Source organism: Theropithecus gelada, chromosome 10, assembly GCF_003255815.1.
Source record: "Theropithecus gelada isolate Dixy chromosome 10, Tgel_1.0, whole genome shotgun sequence".
NCBI lineage: Eukaryota > Metazoa > Chordata > Mammalia > Primates > Cercopithecidae > Theropithecus > Theropithecus gelada.
The window spans coordinates 21651861-21667509 of NC_037678.1; the positions used below are offsets into that span (position 1 = coordinate 21651861).

The window sequence follows — 15649 nt, forward strand, 5'->3', positions numbered from 1 at the left end:
TATTCTGTTAGAAAGGTATAAAGGCACCTCTCTTCAAAGAGGTTATCAGCTTTAACCTCAAAGGTAGGTAAAAATGAGTTGGAAAAGGCCAGAATGCTCATACGGTGACAGACAATGGGCTGCTCAGGTCTAAACTTAGCACCAGGGCCAGATTCCCTCCCCCAGGTGTTCTTCAGTATCCTATAGGCTGTTTCCTACCAGATAGGGCATGCCCCACTGTACTGTAAGGCAACCGTTCGTGTGCTGTCTGGCCACCTACACTCAGCTGCCTGCAGGCAGGGACCAAGTCCTACTCATGTGTTCACTGCCTTGCCCCACAAAGGATCTGATGGACAGTGGGGCATCACTGAATGTTTGCTAACTGAGGAATGTAGCACTCACAGTAAGTTTTAACAACCAGGAGGATTAAATGAGCCTGCGCAAAGTAAGAAAGGTCACAAACAGGGGACAACCTCTTTGGAGAAAGACCTGCAGACTCCCAAATTGCTATAAAAGTCAGCCACAGGAAGGAGGTATGTCTCACACCAGAAATCCCTTTAAATGCCAGAAAACTACAGCCGTTCCAGCTTGCCCGATAGCTGAAAACAGAAGTGCCATCGAGTGACAGTTGTATATGTCAAGTCACTGGTCCCTCTTTCTGAACTTGGCAGATGGGCTCTTTGTGGAAAAAAGTTAGAATGAGACTTTTATGATTTAAAAAAAAGAAGAGGAAAAGAAAGGAAGGAAATACATCTTTGTGAGGATAGGGCATCTTCTCAGTTGAAGTTACAGACTTAGTTCTTGGTCAATCATTTTGGGTTTAAACTCAACTCTAAATTCCACATCAGTTCCCATAACCTCATCATAAGAAAGTGTGAAGTGAAGCAGTCTTGTGAAAACAGAAATGGTTTAGAATCAGACAGACCAGATTTGAACCTCAGCTGCACTAACGACTTGCTCAGTGACTTTGACAAGTGACTTTACCTCTCTGCGCTTGGCTTCCTCATCTGAAAACCTGGCACATGCCATCTACTTTGTCTGTTAAATGTGAGCAAAGCACTGTGTTCTGGTAGGGAGGAAGACTGAGAGACTCGAAATCTAAATTAATTAGAGAAGAAAAGCAACCACTTAAACCCAATATACAATTTAAGAATGCCTGGCTTTCCTCAATTATACATCTGATCATAAAGCATGCCCTGCATCTGTTGTTCCCTGCCACACTCAGCCAGGGTACAGCCGGGGATAACAGAAGGGCTCCAAGCCTGGGAGTCAGGGGACCCAAATATTAATCCTGGGTCATCTCTACCTTATCATGTGGCCTTCAGCAAAGCATTTCTCTGGATTTCAGTCTCCTTTCTAACATATTAAAGGACTGAATGGTTCTTTTGATTATGAAGATTTACTTAAATGTCATTTTTGTCACAAATTAGAAATGCAAATTCTCCAGACTTGGGAAAATACCATCAAGAAGCAAAGTTTTGACCAGATATAGTGGCTTTCACCTATAATCCCAGAGCACTGGGGGGCCAAGGCAGGAGGATCACTGGAGGCCAGGAGTGCAAGACCAGCCTAGGCAATATAACGAGACACTATACCTACAAAAAATAAAAAATTAGCCGGGTATGGTGGCATACACCTGTAATCCTAGCTACTGGGGAAGCTGAGGCCTGAGGACTGCCTGAGCCCAGGAGTCCAAGAGTACAGCGAACTATGGTCTTACCACCGTGCTCCAGCCTGGCCAACACGATGAGACCCTGTCAAAAAAGAAAAAAAGAAAAAGAGAAAGAGAGAAAGAAAGCAAGCAGCAAAGTTTTTAGCATGGCATATAGGTTAATTATGATTAGGTTAATGGTGATACTGAATGCCAATCCCTTATTGTTACTCCCAGGGACACTGGAAATTCAAGATTCTTTCCTTCCATAACCTATCCACTTTAAGGCTTTGTCAATACTCAGTTTCATCAGGAAAAGAACACCTTCAGACTTTTCTTATGCCAGGTACCCTGCCTTGGAATATAAACACCCCACACAGTTTTGTTGTTGTTGTTTTGTTTTTTTGAGACAGAGTCTCGCTCTGTTGCCCAGGCTGGAGTGCAATGGCGCGATCTCGGCTGACTGCAACCTCCATCTCCCGGGTTCATGCCATTCTCCTGCCTCAGTCTCCCCAGTAGCTGGGACTACAGGCCCCTGCCACCACGCCCGGCTAATTTTTTATATTTTTAGTAGAGACAGGGTTTCACTGCATTAGCCAGGATGGTCTCAATCTCCTGACCTTGTGATCCGCCCACCTCAGCCTCCCAAAGTGCTGGGATTACAGGCGTGAGCCACCGCAACCGGCCAGATCACTTTCATACAACCCGGTATTATAATACCAGTGGGTCTATGGGAACCAGAGAGAGAGCCATCCTTTCCATCCAAGCAAATTTCTGGAAACAACAACCAAAAAGGAAGGATAATCCCAGAATTTATTAACCAAGCCAAAGCAAGTTGTTTTCATCAATTAAAGCATAAATAATCCATAAAACCCACTGCCTGCCTGATGTCCACTCTCCATCATTCATTCAATAAATACCGAGTGCCTCATACATAGCAGGCGGTGGGAACCCAGTGGGGAGATCCAGAAATGAGCAAAAACAGACCCCATGGGGTACAGGTCCACAAGGGAAGGTGTGAGAAGCTGCTCTTTAGGCATTTCAACAGCGACAGGTGCTCTGTTTCATTTTTCAATGAACTACGAAAAGGAACTATACTCTGCTTTCCCACATCCTGCATTCAGAGTGTCGCGTTCTTGCACTTTGCCATATAAATGCAGAAAAGTCTTTGAGTGACTATATTTTCACTTCTCCCAAGGATGAAGCACAATGCACAGGAGGGAAGTTAATTCATTATAGACAATGGATGCCTTAGGGCCTAAGCACTCAGTTTGGTGGAGAGACCCGTTTGGGAAGAAATATCATTTATCCATGCATGTGTCTGTCTCCATGAGAGACTGAACTCCAGAAGATAACAGCAATACAGTGTCTGGTACAGAACAGGGCTGTGATAGATGTCTACGAAATAAATATGTTCAATGGAGGCACCCAGATCTGTAGACTTCTTCCCTACAACTCTTGTCAGCCTGAACCCCACTCAAAGTCTTGGTAATGGACTATTCAATGCTCCACTACATTAGAGCTTTCCTTTTTCCTCCTGGGGGTGGAGGGGGCACATCATAGAACCCTGGAAGAGGCAAAGTTGTAACTGCCCATAGACAAGAATATGCATACACTTGCAGGAGTTCATGGGCTATCTCTAAAAGTCTGTGACCCTCAGGTTAAGAACTGCTATATTATATGTTGTTAAAAATTAGACTTGAATTTATGTCAAAATCCTAACCAGTCAAATTCTATTCATTTGGCAAAAACAAGAACAAGCAGGCCAGGCAGACCTGGGTTTCAATCCAGGTTTGTCATTTGCTAGCCATGTGAAGTTACAGAAGTCAACTTGCTTCTCTCAGCCTCGGTTTTTCTCCTCTGTAAAATGGGTTAACAACAGTGGCTAATTGCACGTTAGTGTCAGGATGAGATGAACCAAAACATGACATGCTTGGCAGTGCTCTGTATAAATAAGAGGAAACCATCACTGCCTTCCCTTCAGTCTACAGCTCTACACTGAACTCCCATCTTCATTCCTATTCAGAATTGTACTAGTAACTCCCACGAGATCTCAGGGAACAAAACAGAAAATAAGAGGCTCTAAGAATTTTTTCTTTTTTTGAGACAGAGTCTCACTCTGTCGTCCAGCCTGGAGTGCAGTAGCGCAATCTCCGCTCACTGCAAGCTCCGCCTCCCGGGTTCACGCCATTCTCCTGCCTCAGCCTCCCAAGTAGCTGGGACTACAGGCGACCGCCACCACACCCGGGTAATTTTTTTTTTTTTTTTTTTTTTTTGTATTTTTAGTAGAGACGGGGTTTCACCGTGTTAGCTAGGATGGTCTCCATCTCCTGACCTTGTGATCCGCCTGCCTCGGCCTCCCAAAGTGCTGGGATTACAGGCGTGAGCCACCGCGCCCGGCCGGCAAGAGGCTCTAAGAATTTATAACGACAAAAATACAGCCCCAATTTTCCCCCTGAATCAAATGCTTGGTTTTAACCTTTGAAGGCCCATCTGAGAAGACAGTGGGCAATCTCTTTCTGTGTAAATCCAGGTCAGCTGTCAGCACACAATTGTTCTACTAGACCAAGTCAATTTTTAGAGGCAGGCCTGTTAAGTTAACTTAAAATGGAGATGAAAAGAAAGTGTTTGATCAAATGCTAAACTGCAGAAGCACACTGACAGGGAAACAAAGCAGAGGAATTAGTTTCCTAAAATTACTCTCTGTGATACCTTTACCTAACATCGGATATTTAAGGACCTTGATCAGCCCTTTTAACCCACCACCCAGCTCTCTTCCCACCCCTAATAGCTAAAGGAACTGACTTAGTTCTTTTTTTTTTTTTTTTTGAGATGGAGTTTTGCTCTGTCACCCAGGCTGGAGTGCAGTGGCCGGATCTCAGCTCACTGCAAGCTCCGCCTCCCGGGTTCACGCCATTCTCCTGCCTCAGCCTCCCGAGTAGCTGGGACTACAGGCGCCCGCCACCTCGCCCGGCTAGTTTTTTTTTTTTTTTTGCAGTAGAGACGGGGTTTCACCGTGTTAGCCAGGATGGTCTCGATCTCCTGACCTCGTGATCCGCCCGTCTCGGCCTCCCAAAGTGCTGGGATTACAGGCTTGAGCCACCGCGCCCGGCCAGGAACTGACTTAGTTCTTAAATGTCCTCAGCTTCTCTCTGTTTTCAAGTCCATTCAACATTTAACCTAGGATCCAGAAAGGCTGAATTTAAAGTTACACAGAACCTATCATTCAGATTCCTTCTACAAATGAATTTCTCAAGCTTTTCTAAATATTTGACTTCAAGCAAAAAAAAAAAAAAAAAAAGTATTTCCACTTTAAAACAATCTTTCATCTCTAGCAATGCAAATTTTCTTTGTTTAACCAATCCACATACCACTAGCCAGTGTTTAATCAGGCCTTTATTTAACATCACCAACCATGTGAGTTGCACAGCCAAGTCTGAAAGTTTCAGATAATGATCTCATTAACAGAACAAATTGGTTCAAAGATGAAATATATATCAATATGTCTAAGAACCCTTTAAAGTCCCACACTTCAGAACTATAGGAGAAGTGTAATTAATTTCTCCAGCATTCAAACTGTATGCCTGACACTCTTACAAGCAAACGGGCTTTAACACTGCATAAATAAATAATAAAAGTAACTAATAGCATTTCATACCCACAAATTGTTTTCGCCACAACTTTCACAGATGGAGACCAAAAAAAAAAAATTCTTCATTCAGATTACACTGGTGACCTTGGGATAGTTATTTAAGCTAAAATGCAAAGGAGAAGAACCAAGATTCCTGATGACGAATCCTAAGGTTTGAATTACTACCTCTCTCCCTCTTGCACACTCTCTCTCTCTCTCTCTGACACTGACAAACAAACTGACACAATTCTTAACTAGGCTTCCCCTACCCTAACTCATGGAAATGACTGAACAGGTACTCTAGTTAGAATTATCTAGGCAAACCAGACTGTGATATGGTATCTACTATACAAATATACACACACACACACACACACTCTCACACTTTTCATTGGCATATAATGAGGGGGGTTAAAAATCAGTAATACAAACCAATTTCTTATCTTAGAATTCTTAAAGGTGACAGACTCCTAAACAGGTTTTTTCTCCCCTAAACCATGAATAATACTGCTACAGAACCCCGGTGGAAATAACAAAAGCAATGCTATAATGCTACTATTTAGCTTTAGTTATAGGAAAATGAACTCTGCTCTGAGACGATAAAACGCTAATCAGCAAATCACACTGTTTTTTGTTTGTTTGTTTTTGAGAGACAGTCTTGCTCCATTGTCCAGGCTGGAGTACAGTGGTGTAATCATGGCTCACTGCAACCTCAGCCTCCCAGGCTCAAGCAATCCTCCCACCTCAGCCTCCCAAGTAGCTGGGGCTACAGGTGCATGCCACCACACTGGGCTTTGTGTGTGTGTGTGTGTGTGTGTGTGTGTGTGTGTGTGTGTGTGTGTAGAGACCAGGTCTAACTGTGTTGCCCAGGCTGGTCTCAAACTCCTAGGCTCAAGCAATCCTCCTGCCTCAGCCTCCCAAAATGCTGGGACTACAGGCATCAGCCACCATGCCCAGCTACTTTTTTCTTTTAAGATAGTAAATAAAAGGAAGTTTTGAAAAGTTCAATGAGATTGTGTCACCAGGGCACAATGAAAGCCTCAAAGAAAGACAAGAAATTACAATGAGCAAGAGTTAAGATTCAAACTATTCTTGAAGACTGTGGACAAAATGTTTGGGAATCTTCAGCACAGCATCATCTCTAAAGCCTATAAAGGTTTTTCAAGATAGTCAACAAAAGGAGGTATTTTTAAAGAGTAAATAAAAGGAGGTTTTGAAAAGGTCAGGTTACTTAGAAAACATGATTAATCCAAAGCTGGACACGAATTTATTCCTTCTGCTTTCTCATTTCTCACCAAAAGAAAACGTTATATTCCCTCTCAGCGGCCCTAAAACATCAGCCTTCCTTACAAAAAAGTTTTTCAGGGCTGCCAGACAAGGTCCACACCAGTTCCTTCAATCAAACAGTATTTGCAGAACTCATAAAAGCACGCTAGCCTTTGTACACACACATCCCTGAAAGCCACACTGCACTCTGTCCGCAGAAACAGGGAGGTTCAACAAGTCAGCCACCACAATAAAGTTACTAAAGATACGAGGTGCACCATGAAATGACTATTCAGACAGCTCAGATAAACTCACCAACATTACTGCAGCTATAAGGGAATTGAGGACACCTATTAGTGATTGCTTAACAGGTAAACTTATTAAATACCATTTAAGTCACTTTTCTTTACTTAGCAACTATTGACTTTTTTTTTTTTTTGGCTAGGCTAATGGACTACAAAAGAGTTAGATAAGCACTTCAAAAAGTTTCAGAAGAGAATAGATTCCTTCTGCCAAATTCACATATTATCTCTCTACTCACAAGGATAAAATAGTTACAAATGGTGTTTAAACTGCTAATTTTGTATTAAATGGTGAACCCAAGATTATCTCCAAAGCATAACACTCCTCATAATGGATAGCTCGCTCACCAAACTACTGTTGAGAAAGAGTGACACTTTAAAACACTGCAGATAGAAACTGCAAACTTCAAAAGTCTCCTTCAAAAAGTCAAGTGCCACGCTAAAGCGTCTTTTTTTTTTTTTTTATAAGGTTGTAAATCAAACATTTCAAAAACCATCAGGGCACAATGAAAGCCTCAAAGAAAGACAAGAAGTTGCAAGGAGCAAGACTTAAATGTTTAGGAATCTTCAGCAAAGCATCATCTCTAAAACTTATGAAGATCATAATTACAACATTTTTTTAAGTCCAAAAGCATTAACATAGTCAAAGGGCTCAATGAAGGAGTTTCCTCTTCTATTTACCCCACAGAAGTTTTCAGACGGGGATAAGAGCCCGGTAAGGCAATGCTGCTGATTAATCGCTTGGGCCTGGGTGCCTCCTCCAGCTTTGTAAGGGCACATCTCTACGGAGTCAGGCTGCACAGCTCTCTCTGTCCTATGAAGGCAGGGCTTTGAGTCTGCACCCAAGGAGGGAAAAGGACACCTCGGAACAGACTGTCTACGCTGTGGGCTGCTATGCAGTCATTCCATGCAGTCCCCTTCTTTTCATTCATAACTCATCCAAGAGTAAAGCACAGAAGGCCCACAAAGCTTAGGCCCTGCAGACATCCGATCACCCCAAAAGTTCAAAGACAAGCCAACCTTTACAAATCGCCCCCATCCGAGGCGCGCATATTAACTGCCATAAGTGCGCTGGCCGTCTAGTAACAAGTTGATAAAACCATGGCCAAGGAAGCGGGAAGACATCCACCCAGCTAACCGTCCGCAGAAGCTTCAGTTGAGAGTCCCTCCTCCAAAGAGTAGGCACAGCTTAAAGCTCTCCCTAGCCAGCTTCCTTCGGAATGCAGATCTCTTTCACTTGGTCCAAGGTGGAGGCCCTGTCAGTGAGAGACCCCATCTCCCCATTTGCAGGCCCTTCGCATTAGTCTTTGGCCGAGGGACGGGCAGGCAGTATCCCTCCTACCCTCTGTAATGTGAGGCACGCAGAGAGGGCTGCCTTCCGTTGCCACTCCAGGGAACCCCCATCCCCACTCCTCGACCAGCTCCGCCTCCTCCCCTGCCTGCTGCTGCTTGTCCAGAGCCCCGCAGAAGGGTCAGCGGCGCCCAGGTGAGGCGGGCGGCAGGTTCCGGGTAAGAACCCAATGTTGTGCAGCCCTTCAGACAAACCTAGCCGCACCCAAAAAGAACATGCATGGATGGAAAGCAAAGCCTGCAACCTGAAACGAGCCACCCCATCCCTCATCACTTGTCTTTCCAAAGTTGACATTCAACAGGTAGTTCCCGGGACTTCCACCTGAGGCAGACCTAAATACCCAACCGGCCAAGGGGGCCGCCCCAGCGTGGGTGCCGGGCCCAGGATCCCCCTCCCGCCCCGGGGCTCACAGGAGCTCTAGCCCCCACGTGCGCTCGACCCCCGCGGCTGCGCCCCGGAGGCCGCGTCCCGCCCGCCTGCGCGCCCGCAAGGGAGGGATGCCGCCGGCCTCTCGGCCACCCCTCCCGCCCGCCCGCCAGTCAGGCAGCCCGCGGCGGGGTCGGCGGGCGCAGCCCCCGGAGCCATCTTGTGGCGGCGGCGGCGCGGGGCCCGGGCGGCGGGCAGCTACCTGCACGATCTCGCCCTCGGCGCTGAGCGTGGCCCCGGCCCGCGAGAAGCGGCCCGTGAGGCCGGTGGTGTAGGTGGTGTAGTCGCCGCTTGGGCTCGACTCGAACAGCACCACCTCCACGAACGCCGTCTCCTTGGCCCGCGCTGCGCCGGGCCCCGCGGCCGCCAGCAGCAGCCCGAGCAGCAGCGGCAGCGGCGGCGGCGGCGGCAGGCGGCTGCACCGGAGGCCGCGGGGGCGGCGGCGGAGGCGGCGGCGGCAGCGGCCCGGGGCCCCTGGGCGCCCGCCCGAGCGCGGCCTCATGGTCCTGCGGCGGGAGGGCGCGGAGGGCGGGCGCGGCCGGGCATAGTCGCGGGCCGGCTGAGGACCGAACGCGGGCGGACGCCTCACAGCCCCATCGCGGCGGCGGCGGCGGCTTTGTGGGTCGCAGGCTCAGCTCGGCTTCCCCGGCCGTCGCGCCGCGGCCCTTTCATCTGCTCCACGTGAGGGGTTATCCCCGCCCCGGCAGCGTCGTGACCCGCTCTCCCCTCCCTCCCCGCCCTCGGCCTCCGCCACCGCCGCCGTGGGGAGTGAGAAGGCGGGGCAGGCGCGCCTGAGGCGAGAGGCGGGGCCCGAAGGCCGAGAACGCCCCGCCCCTCCCCGCCCCGACTTCTATCTGTGCTCCGCCCCTTTATTCTCGCTCCGCCCCATCATCCCAGCTCCGCCCCCCGCCGTTGGTCTGCGCTCCGCCTCGTCGTCCTCGCTCCGCCCCCGCCCGCCGTCTTGCTCCACCCCATCATTCTCGCTCCGCCCCCCGCCGGTCGTCTCTACTCCGCCCCTTCGGCCTCGCTCCGCCCCTTCGGCCGCGCTCCGCCCCCGCTGCGCTCCGCCCCCCACGGCAGACATTACTCCTCGCGGTTGCTAGAGTTCGGCGGGAATTGGGACCGCAACCTGCTCCGGGCGATGCGCGTCCTCTCTGGAGGCGCCACGCGTCCTGGTCGGGTGCAGGAGTTAGGGCTTGATCGCCGGCTCTGGGTTCTCCATTCCCACCCCCACCTCCAGGATCGAACGGGGAAGGCCGGGATGGTCGGGGCAGTTTGCAGCTTGGGTAGTGTCCAGTTCTTGCACAGGTGTCGCCTAGACAGCTTCTCTCTCTGAAGTCTGTACTGAAGGAGTTGGGGAAGACCTTGAGGACCTTCTGATGGAGTTCATCTTTCTGCAGCCCCAGAGACTGTAATTCAGACACCGTCCGCAAAAGAAGTCTGAAAACTTTGAGTCTCGCCACGTGCAGGCCAGAGGAGTCCAACACCATTATCACCGTCTATGCACAGACTGCTGGCTGCCAAACTAACATATCTAAGGCACGTGCTCAAGGGCTCAGAGGTTCCCACTCACCCAGAAAATAAACTTTTAATTCCCTGCCCCTTTTTGGAACATGCCTTTTCCTTCCTCATCTAGTCCTCTGAGAATTGAACCCCTCCTTCAAAAGCCAGATCCAATTCCCACTTCCTCCGTGGAGTCTTCCTTCCCTGGCCAGAATAGCTTTGTTCAGATATTTGCAAATATTTGGTTAGGATGAATCTGCTTCTACTTGCTACCACACCCAAAATGTTAAAAAGACAAAAAGAAAGAAAGAAAGAAAACTCATTGAGAATTTTCTTGAGTAAACAACTTACCAAGGTTACATTTTAAAGCTGAAAAAAAAAATCTAATGTGTAACAGAAAACACACTTGAGAAAAATCCACAGATCTGTATTACCACATTTGGACCACCCAGAGCTTCCGCTCAGCAGGGAGGCACCTGGGAAAGCAGCACTCTGGAGGGAGGTGGCTTTTTAGTTTCTCCAAAACCGAGCCTAACCAGTGCTGACTGCAACTGGGCACCATCGGTCCTGACAATGACCTCCACAAGGTCTCCCTCTGTCGCACAGGCTGGCATGCAGTGGTCTGATCACAGCTCACTGTGCCCAAGTATCGAACTCCTGTACCCAAGTATCCTCCCAGCTCAACCTCCTGAGTAGCTGGGACTACAGGTGCCACACCCAGCCTCCATCCAGGTCTTAATTAAGGGGGAGGGCAAATCTCTATAGCTCATGGATGACATTTTGCAATATTTAAAATTCAAAGACACCCACCACCAACTGATAAATGGATAACCAAATGTGTTCTATCCATGCAATGAGATATTATCTATCAAGAAATGAAATACTGGCCGGGCGCGGTGGCTCAAGCCTGTAATCCCAGCACTTTGGGAGGCCGAGACGGGTGGATCATGAGGTCAGGAGATCGAGACCATCCTGGCTAACACGGTGAAACCCCGTCTCTACTAAAAAAATCCAAAAAAAAACTAGCCGGGCGAGGTGGCGGGCGCCTGTAGTCCCAGCTACTCGGGAGGCTGAGGCAGGAGAATGGCGTGGACCCGGGAGGCGGAGCTTGCAGTGAGCTGAGATCCGGCCACTGCACTCCAGCCTGGGAGACAGAGCGAGACTCCGTCTCAAAAAAAAAAAAAAAAAAAAAAGAAATGAAATACTGGCCGGGCACAGTGGCTCATGTCTGTAATCCCAGCACTTTGGGAAGCCAAGGCAGGCTGATCACCTGAGGTCAGGAGTTCGAGACCAGCCTGGCCAACATGGTGAAACCCTGTCTCTACTAAAAATACAAAAATTAGCCGGGTATGGTGGCAGGTGCCTTAATGAGAGCTACTTGGGAGGCAGAGGCAGAGGCAGAATCATTTGAACCTGGGAGGCGGAGTTTGCAGTGAGCTGAGATCCAAACCTGGGGGACAAGAACGAGACTTCTTTCAAAAAAAAAAAAGAAATGAAACACTTGGCTGGGCACAGTGGCTCACACCTGTAATCCCAGCACTTTGGGAGGCCAAGGCTGGTGGATCACCTGAGATCAGGATTTTGAGACCAGCCTGGCCAACATGGCAAAAACCTGTCTCTACTAAAATTACAAAAATTAGCTGGGCATGGTGGCATGTGCCTGTAATCCCAGCTACTCAGGAGTCTGAGGCAGGAGAATCCCTTGAACCCGGAAGGCAGAGGTTGCAGTGAGCCAAGATCACACTACTGCACTATAGCCTGGGCGACAGAGTGAGACTCTATCTCAAAAAAAAGAAAAAGAAAAAGAAAAAGAAAAGAAAATGAAATACATGCTACAACATGGATGAACCTTGAAAACATTATGCTAAGTGAAAGAAGCCAGATCCAAAAGCCCACATACTCTATGATTCCGTTTATATGAAATGCCCAAAACAGGCAAATCTATAGAGACAGAAAGTAGATTAGTGGTTGCCAGGGGATGGGGGAAGGCAGGAATGGGTAGTGAGTACTAATGGATTTCTTTGGAGGGTGATGAAAATATTCTGGGATTAGATAATGGTGACGGTTGCACAACTCTGTAAATATACTAAAAACAACTAAATCGTACACTTTTAAAGGGTCAATGTTATGGCATATGAATTTTTTTTTCTTTTAGAAACAGGGTCTCACTGTCAGGAGAGTGCAGTGGCGCCATCACGGCTCACTGCAGCCTTCACCTCCTGGGCTCAAGTGATCTTTCAGCCTCAGCCTCATGAGTAGCTGGGACTACAGGTACACACCACCACACCAAGCTAAATTTTTAATTTTTTATTTTTATTTGTAAAGACAGGGTCTAGTTTTATTGCCCACATTGGACTCAAACTCCTGAGCTCAAGCAATTCTCCCGCCTGAGTCTCTCAAAGTGCTGGGATTAACAGGCATGAGCCACCACACCTGGCTGGTATGATTTATATCTCAAAATAGCTGTTAAAAAATATTTCCATCTGGGCATGGTGGCTCACGCCTGTAATCCCAGCACTTTGGGAGACTGAGGCAAGCAGATCACTCGGCCTCAGGAGTTCGAGACCAGCCTGGCCAACAGTGAAACCCTGTCTCTACTAAAAATACAAAAACTAGGCCGGGCACGGTGGCTCAAGCCTGTAATCCCAGCACTTTGGGAGGCCGAGATGGGCGGATCACAAGGTCAGGAGATCGAGACCATCCTGGCTAACACGGTGAAACCCCGTCTCTACTAAAAAATACAAAAAACTAGCCAGGCGAGGTGGCGGGCGCCTGTAGTCCCAGCTACTCTGGAGGCTGAGGCAGGAGAATGGCGTGAACCCGGGAGGCGGAGCTTGCAGTGAGCTGAGATCCGGCCACTGCACTCCAGCCTGGGCGACAGAGCGAGACTCCGTCTCAAAAAAAAAAAAAAAAAAAAATACAAAAACTAGTCGGCTGTGGTGGTGCACGCCTCTAGTCTCAGCTACTTGGGAGGCTGAGGCCGAGGTTGCAGTGAGCCGAGATTGAGCCGCCGCACTCCAGCCTGGACGACAGAGCTAGACTCTGTCTCAAAAAAAAAAAAAAAAATTCTGTCTTTAGTGGTATTTTCATGCAAACACACACACACAGGATACAGCATAAGGATATCCTCTGCTCTTTGAAGTCTTAGCGCACATTTCACACCCTCAACAGGGACTACCCTGGCAATGCTATTTTAAACTGCATTGTGCCCCCTGTCATCCACTCCTATCCTCCCTTGGCCTGCCTTCCCCTACCCCTGTGGCATTTATCATCTTCTAACATACTAAATAATTTGCATATTTATTTTTGTCTGTCCTCCACACCCCACATGCACACATACCAGAGAACAAGCTCTCTAATGACAGAGATCTTTGTCTTGCTCAGTGACTTAGGCCGAGGCTGCCTGACCCAGAGTACGCACTCAATAAATATTTGTTGCATGAATTAATGACTAAATGAATGAGTGATAACCTCATCAATGTGTATTCCTCCCATTTTGCAAACATTTGGGGCAGCTTTTTAACAGCTGCATTGGAGCATTGGGCTTCATGGGACCAAAATAAATTCTGAGTGTGAAGAAGAATGAACATCCTTTCCTCAAGAAATGCAATGCAAATCCACACAAGGGTCAGAAAACAAACCAGTTTTGATTTTTTAAAGTCTGCTTAAAGAAAGATATGAGGCCGGGCACAATGTCTCATGCCCATAATCCCAGCACTTTGGGAGACCAAGGAGGGTGGATCACTTGAGGCCAGGAGTTCGAGACCAGTTTGGCCAACATGGCGAAACTCCATCTCTACTAAAAATACAAAAAAGTTAGCCAGGCGTGGTGGCACATGCCTATAGTCCCAGCTGCTTGGGAGACTGAGACAGGAGAATCGCTTGAACCTAGGAGTCAGAAGTTACAGTGAGCCAAGATCGTGCCAGTGCACTCCAGCCTGGGCAACAGAGTGAGACTCTATCTCAAAAAAAAAAGAAAGAAAGAGAGAAAAGGAAAGATATGAAAGCTGGGCACTGTGGCATGTGCCTATAATCCCTGCTACTCAGGAGACTGAGGTAGCAGGATCCCTCGAGCACAGGTGTTCAAATCCAGCCTGGGCAACATGGCAAGACCCCATCTCTCAAGAAGAAAAAGGAAAAAGGGAGGCCCCTGGCACCAACAGGATGGGCAAGTGTCGTGGACTTCGTACTGCTAGGAAGCTCCGTAGTCACCGATGAGACCAGAAGTGGCATGATAAACAGTACAAGAAAGCCCATTTAGGCCGGGCGCGGTGGCTCAAGCCTGTAATCCCAGCACTTTGGGAAGCCGAGACGGGCGGATCACGAGGTCAGGAGATCGAGACCATCCTGGCTAACACGGTGAAACCCCGTCTCTACTAAAAATACAAGAAAAATTAGCCGGGCGAGGTGGCGGGCGCCTGTAGTCCCAGCTACTCGGGAGGCTGAGGCAGGAGAATGGCGTGAACCCGGGGGGGGGCGGAGCTTGCAGTGAGCCGAGATCGCGCTACTGCACTCCAGCCTGGGGCACAGAGCAAGACTCCGTCGTCTCAAAAAAAAAAAAAAAAAAAAAGAAAGCCCATTTGGGCACAGCCCTGAAGGCCAACCCTTTTGGAGGTGCTTCTCATGCAAAAGGAATCATGCTGGAAAAAGTAGGAGTTGAAGCCACACAGCCAAATTCTGCCATTAGGAAGTGTGTCAGGGTCCAGCTGATCAAGAACGGCAAAAAAATCACAGCCTTTGTACCCAACGACAGTTGCTTGAACTTTATTGAGGAAAATGATGAAGTTCTGGTTGCTGGATCTGGTCGCAAAGGTCATGCTGTTGGTGATATTCCTGGAGTCCGCTTTAAGGTTGTCAAAGTAGCCAATGTGTCTCTTTGGCCCTATATAAAGGAAAGAAGGAAAGACCAAGATCATAAATTTTAATGGTGAAAACACTGTAGTAATAAATTTTCATCTGCCAAAAAAAAAAGAAAAAAAGAAAAGGAAAAAGGGCCTGGACAACATAAAGTGACCCCCATCTCTACAAAAAAAAAAAAAAAAAAAAAATAGCCAAGCATGGTGGTGGGCACCTGTGGTTCCAGCTACTTGTGAGGGTAAGGTAGGAGGATCTCTTGAACCCAGGAGGTGGAGGCTGCAGTGAGCTAAGATCGTGCCACTGCACTCCAGACCGTGCAACAGAGCAAGACTCTGTCTCAGAGAGAGAAAGAGAGACATAGGCTTAATAAGACGTAGTTCAGCAACACAGAGGTAGCATGATTCATCTTTTAGCAGTGTGAAGCTGTTCAGAAAGGAAATATTCACTGAGTAATGAAGTTTCACCAAAATCTGGCAGGCAGCAAGGGGAGATAGAAAATAACTTCAAATAAGAGATAAGAGCCATCAGCTAGGACAAGGAAGGGATCCACAAGCTGGATCAAGTGATAGAAGTGAAGCACATTCATTATCTTGTGTGGCACATCCCTAGCAGATCATCCTGGGTGTAATTTAACTTATTCCTTTTCTTGCTTATCAGACACAGCTCAGAAGAAAATAACTGAG

At 48.0% G+C, this 15649-nt stretch overlaps 1 protein-coding gene and 1 pseudogene across 1 annotated transcript in view; one reads left to right on the forward strand and one right to left on the reverse strand.

Annotated features, from left to right (window-relative positions):
- Positions 1-9108, reverse strand: part of ZNRF3 (zinc and ring finger 3) — a 175309-nt gene extending 166201 nt beyond the window's left edge. Inside the window, exon 1 of the mRNA XM_025400379.1 lies at positions 8809-9108. Within this exon, the coding sequence (XP_025256164.1) occupies positions 8809-9108 (300 nt within the window). The remainder of the gene's footprint in view (positions 1-8808) is intronic.
- Positions 9109-14273: 5165 nt separating this feature from the next.
- LOC112633471 lies at positions 14274-15027 on the forward strand (annotated as a pseudogene).
- Positions 15028-15649: the final 622 nt, after the last annotated feature.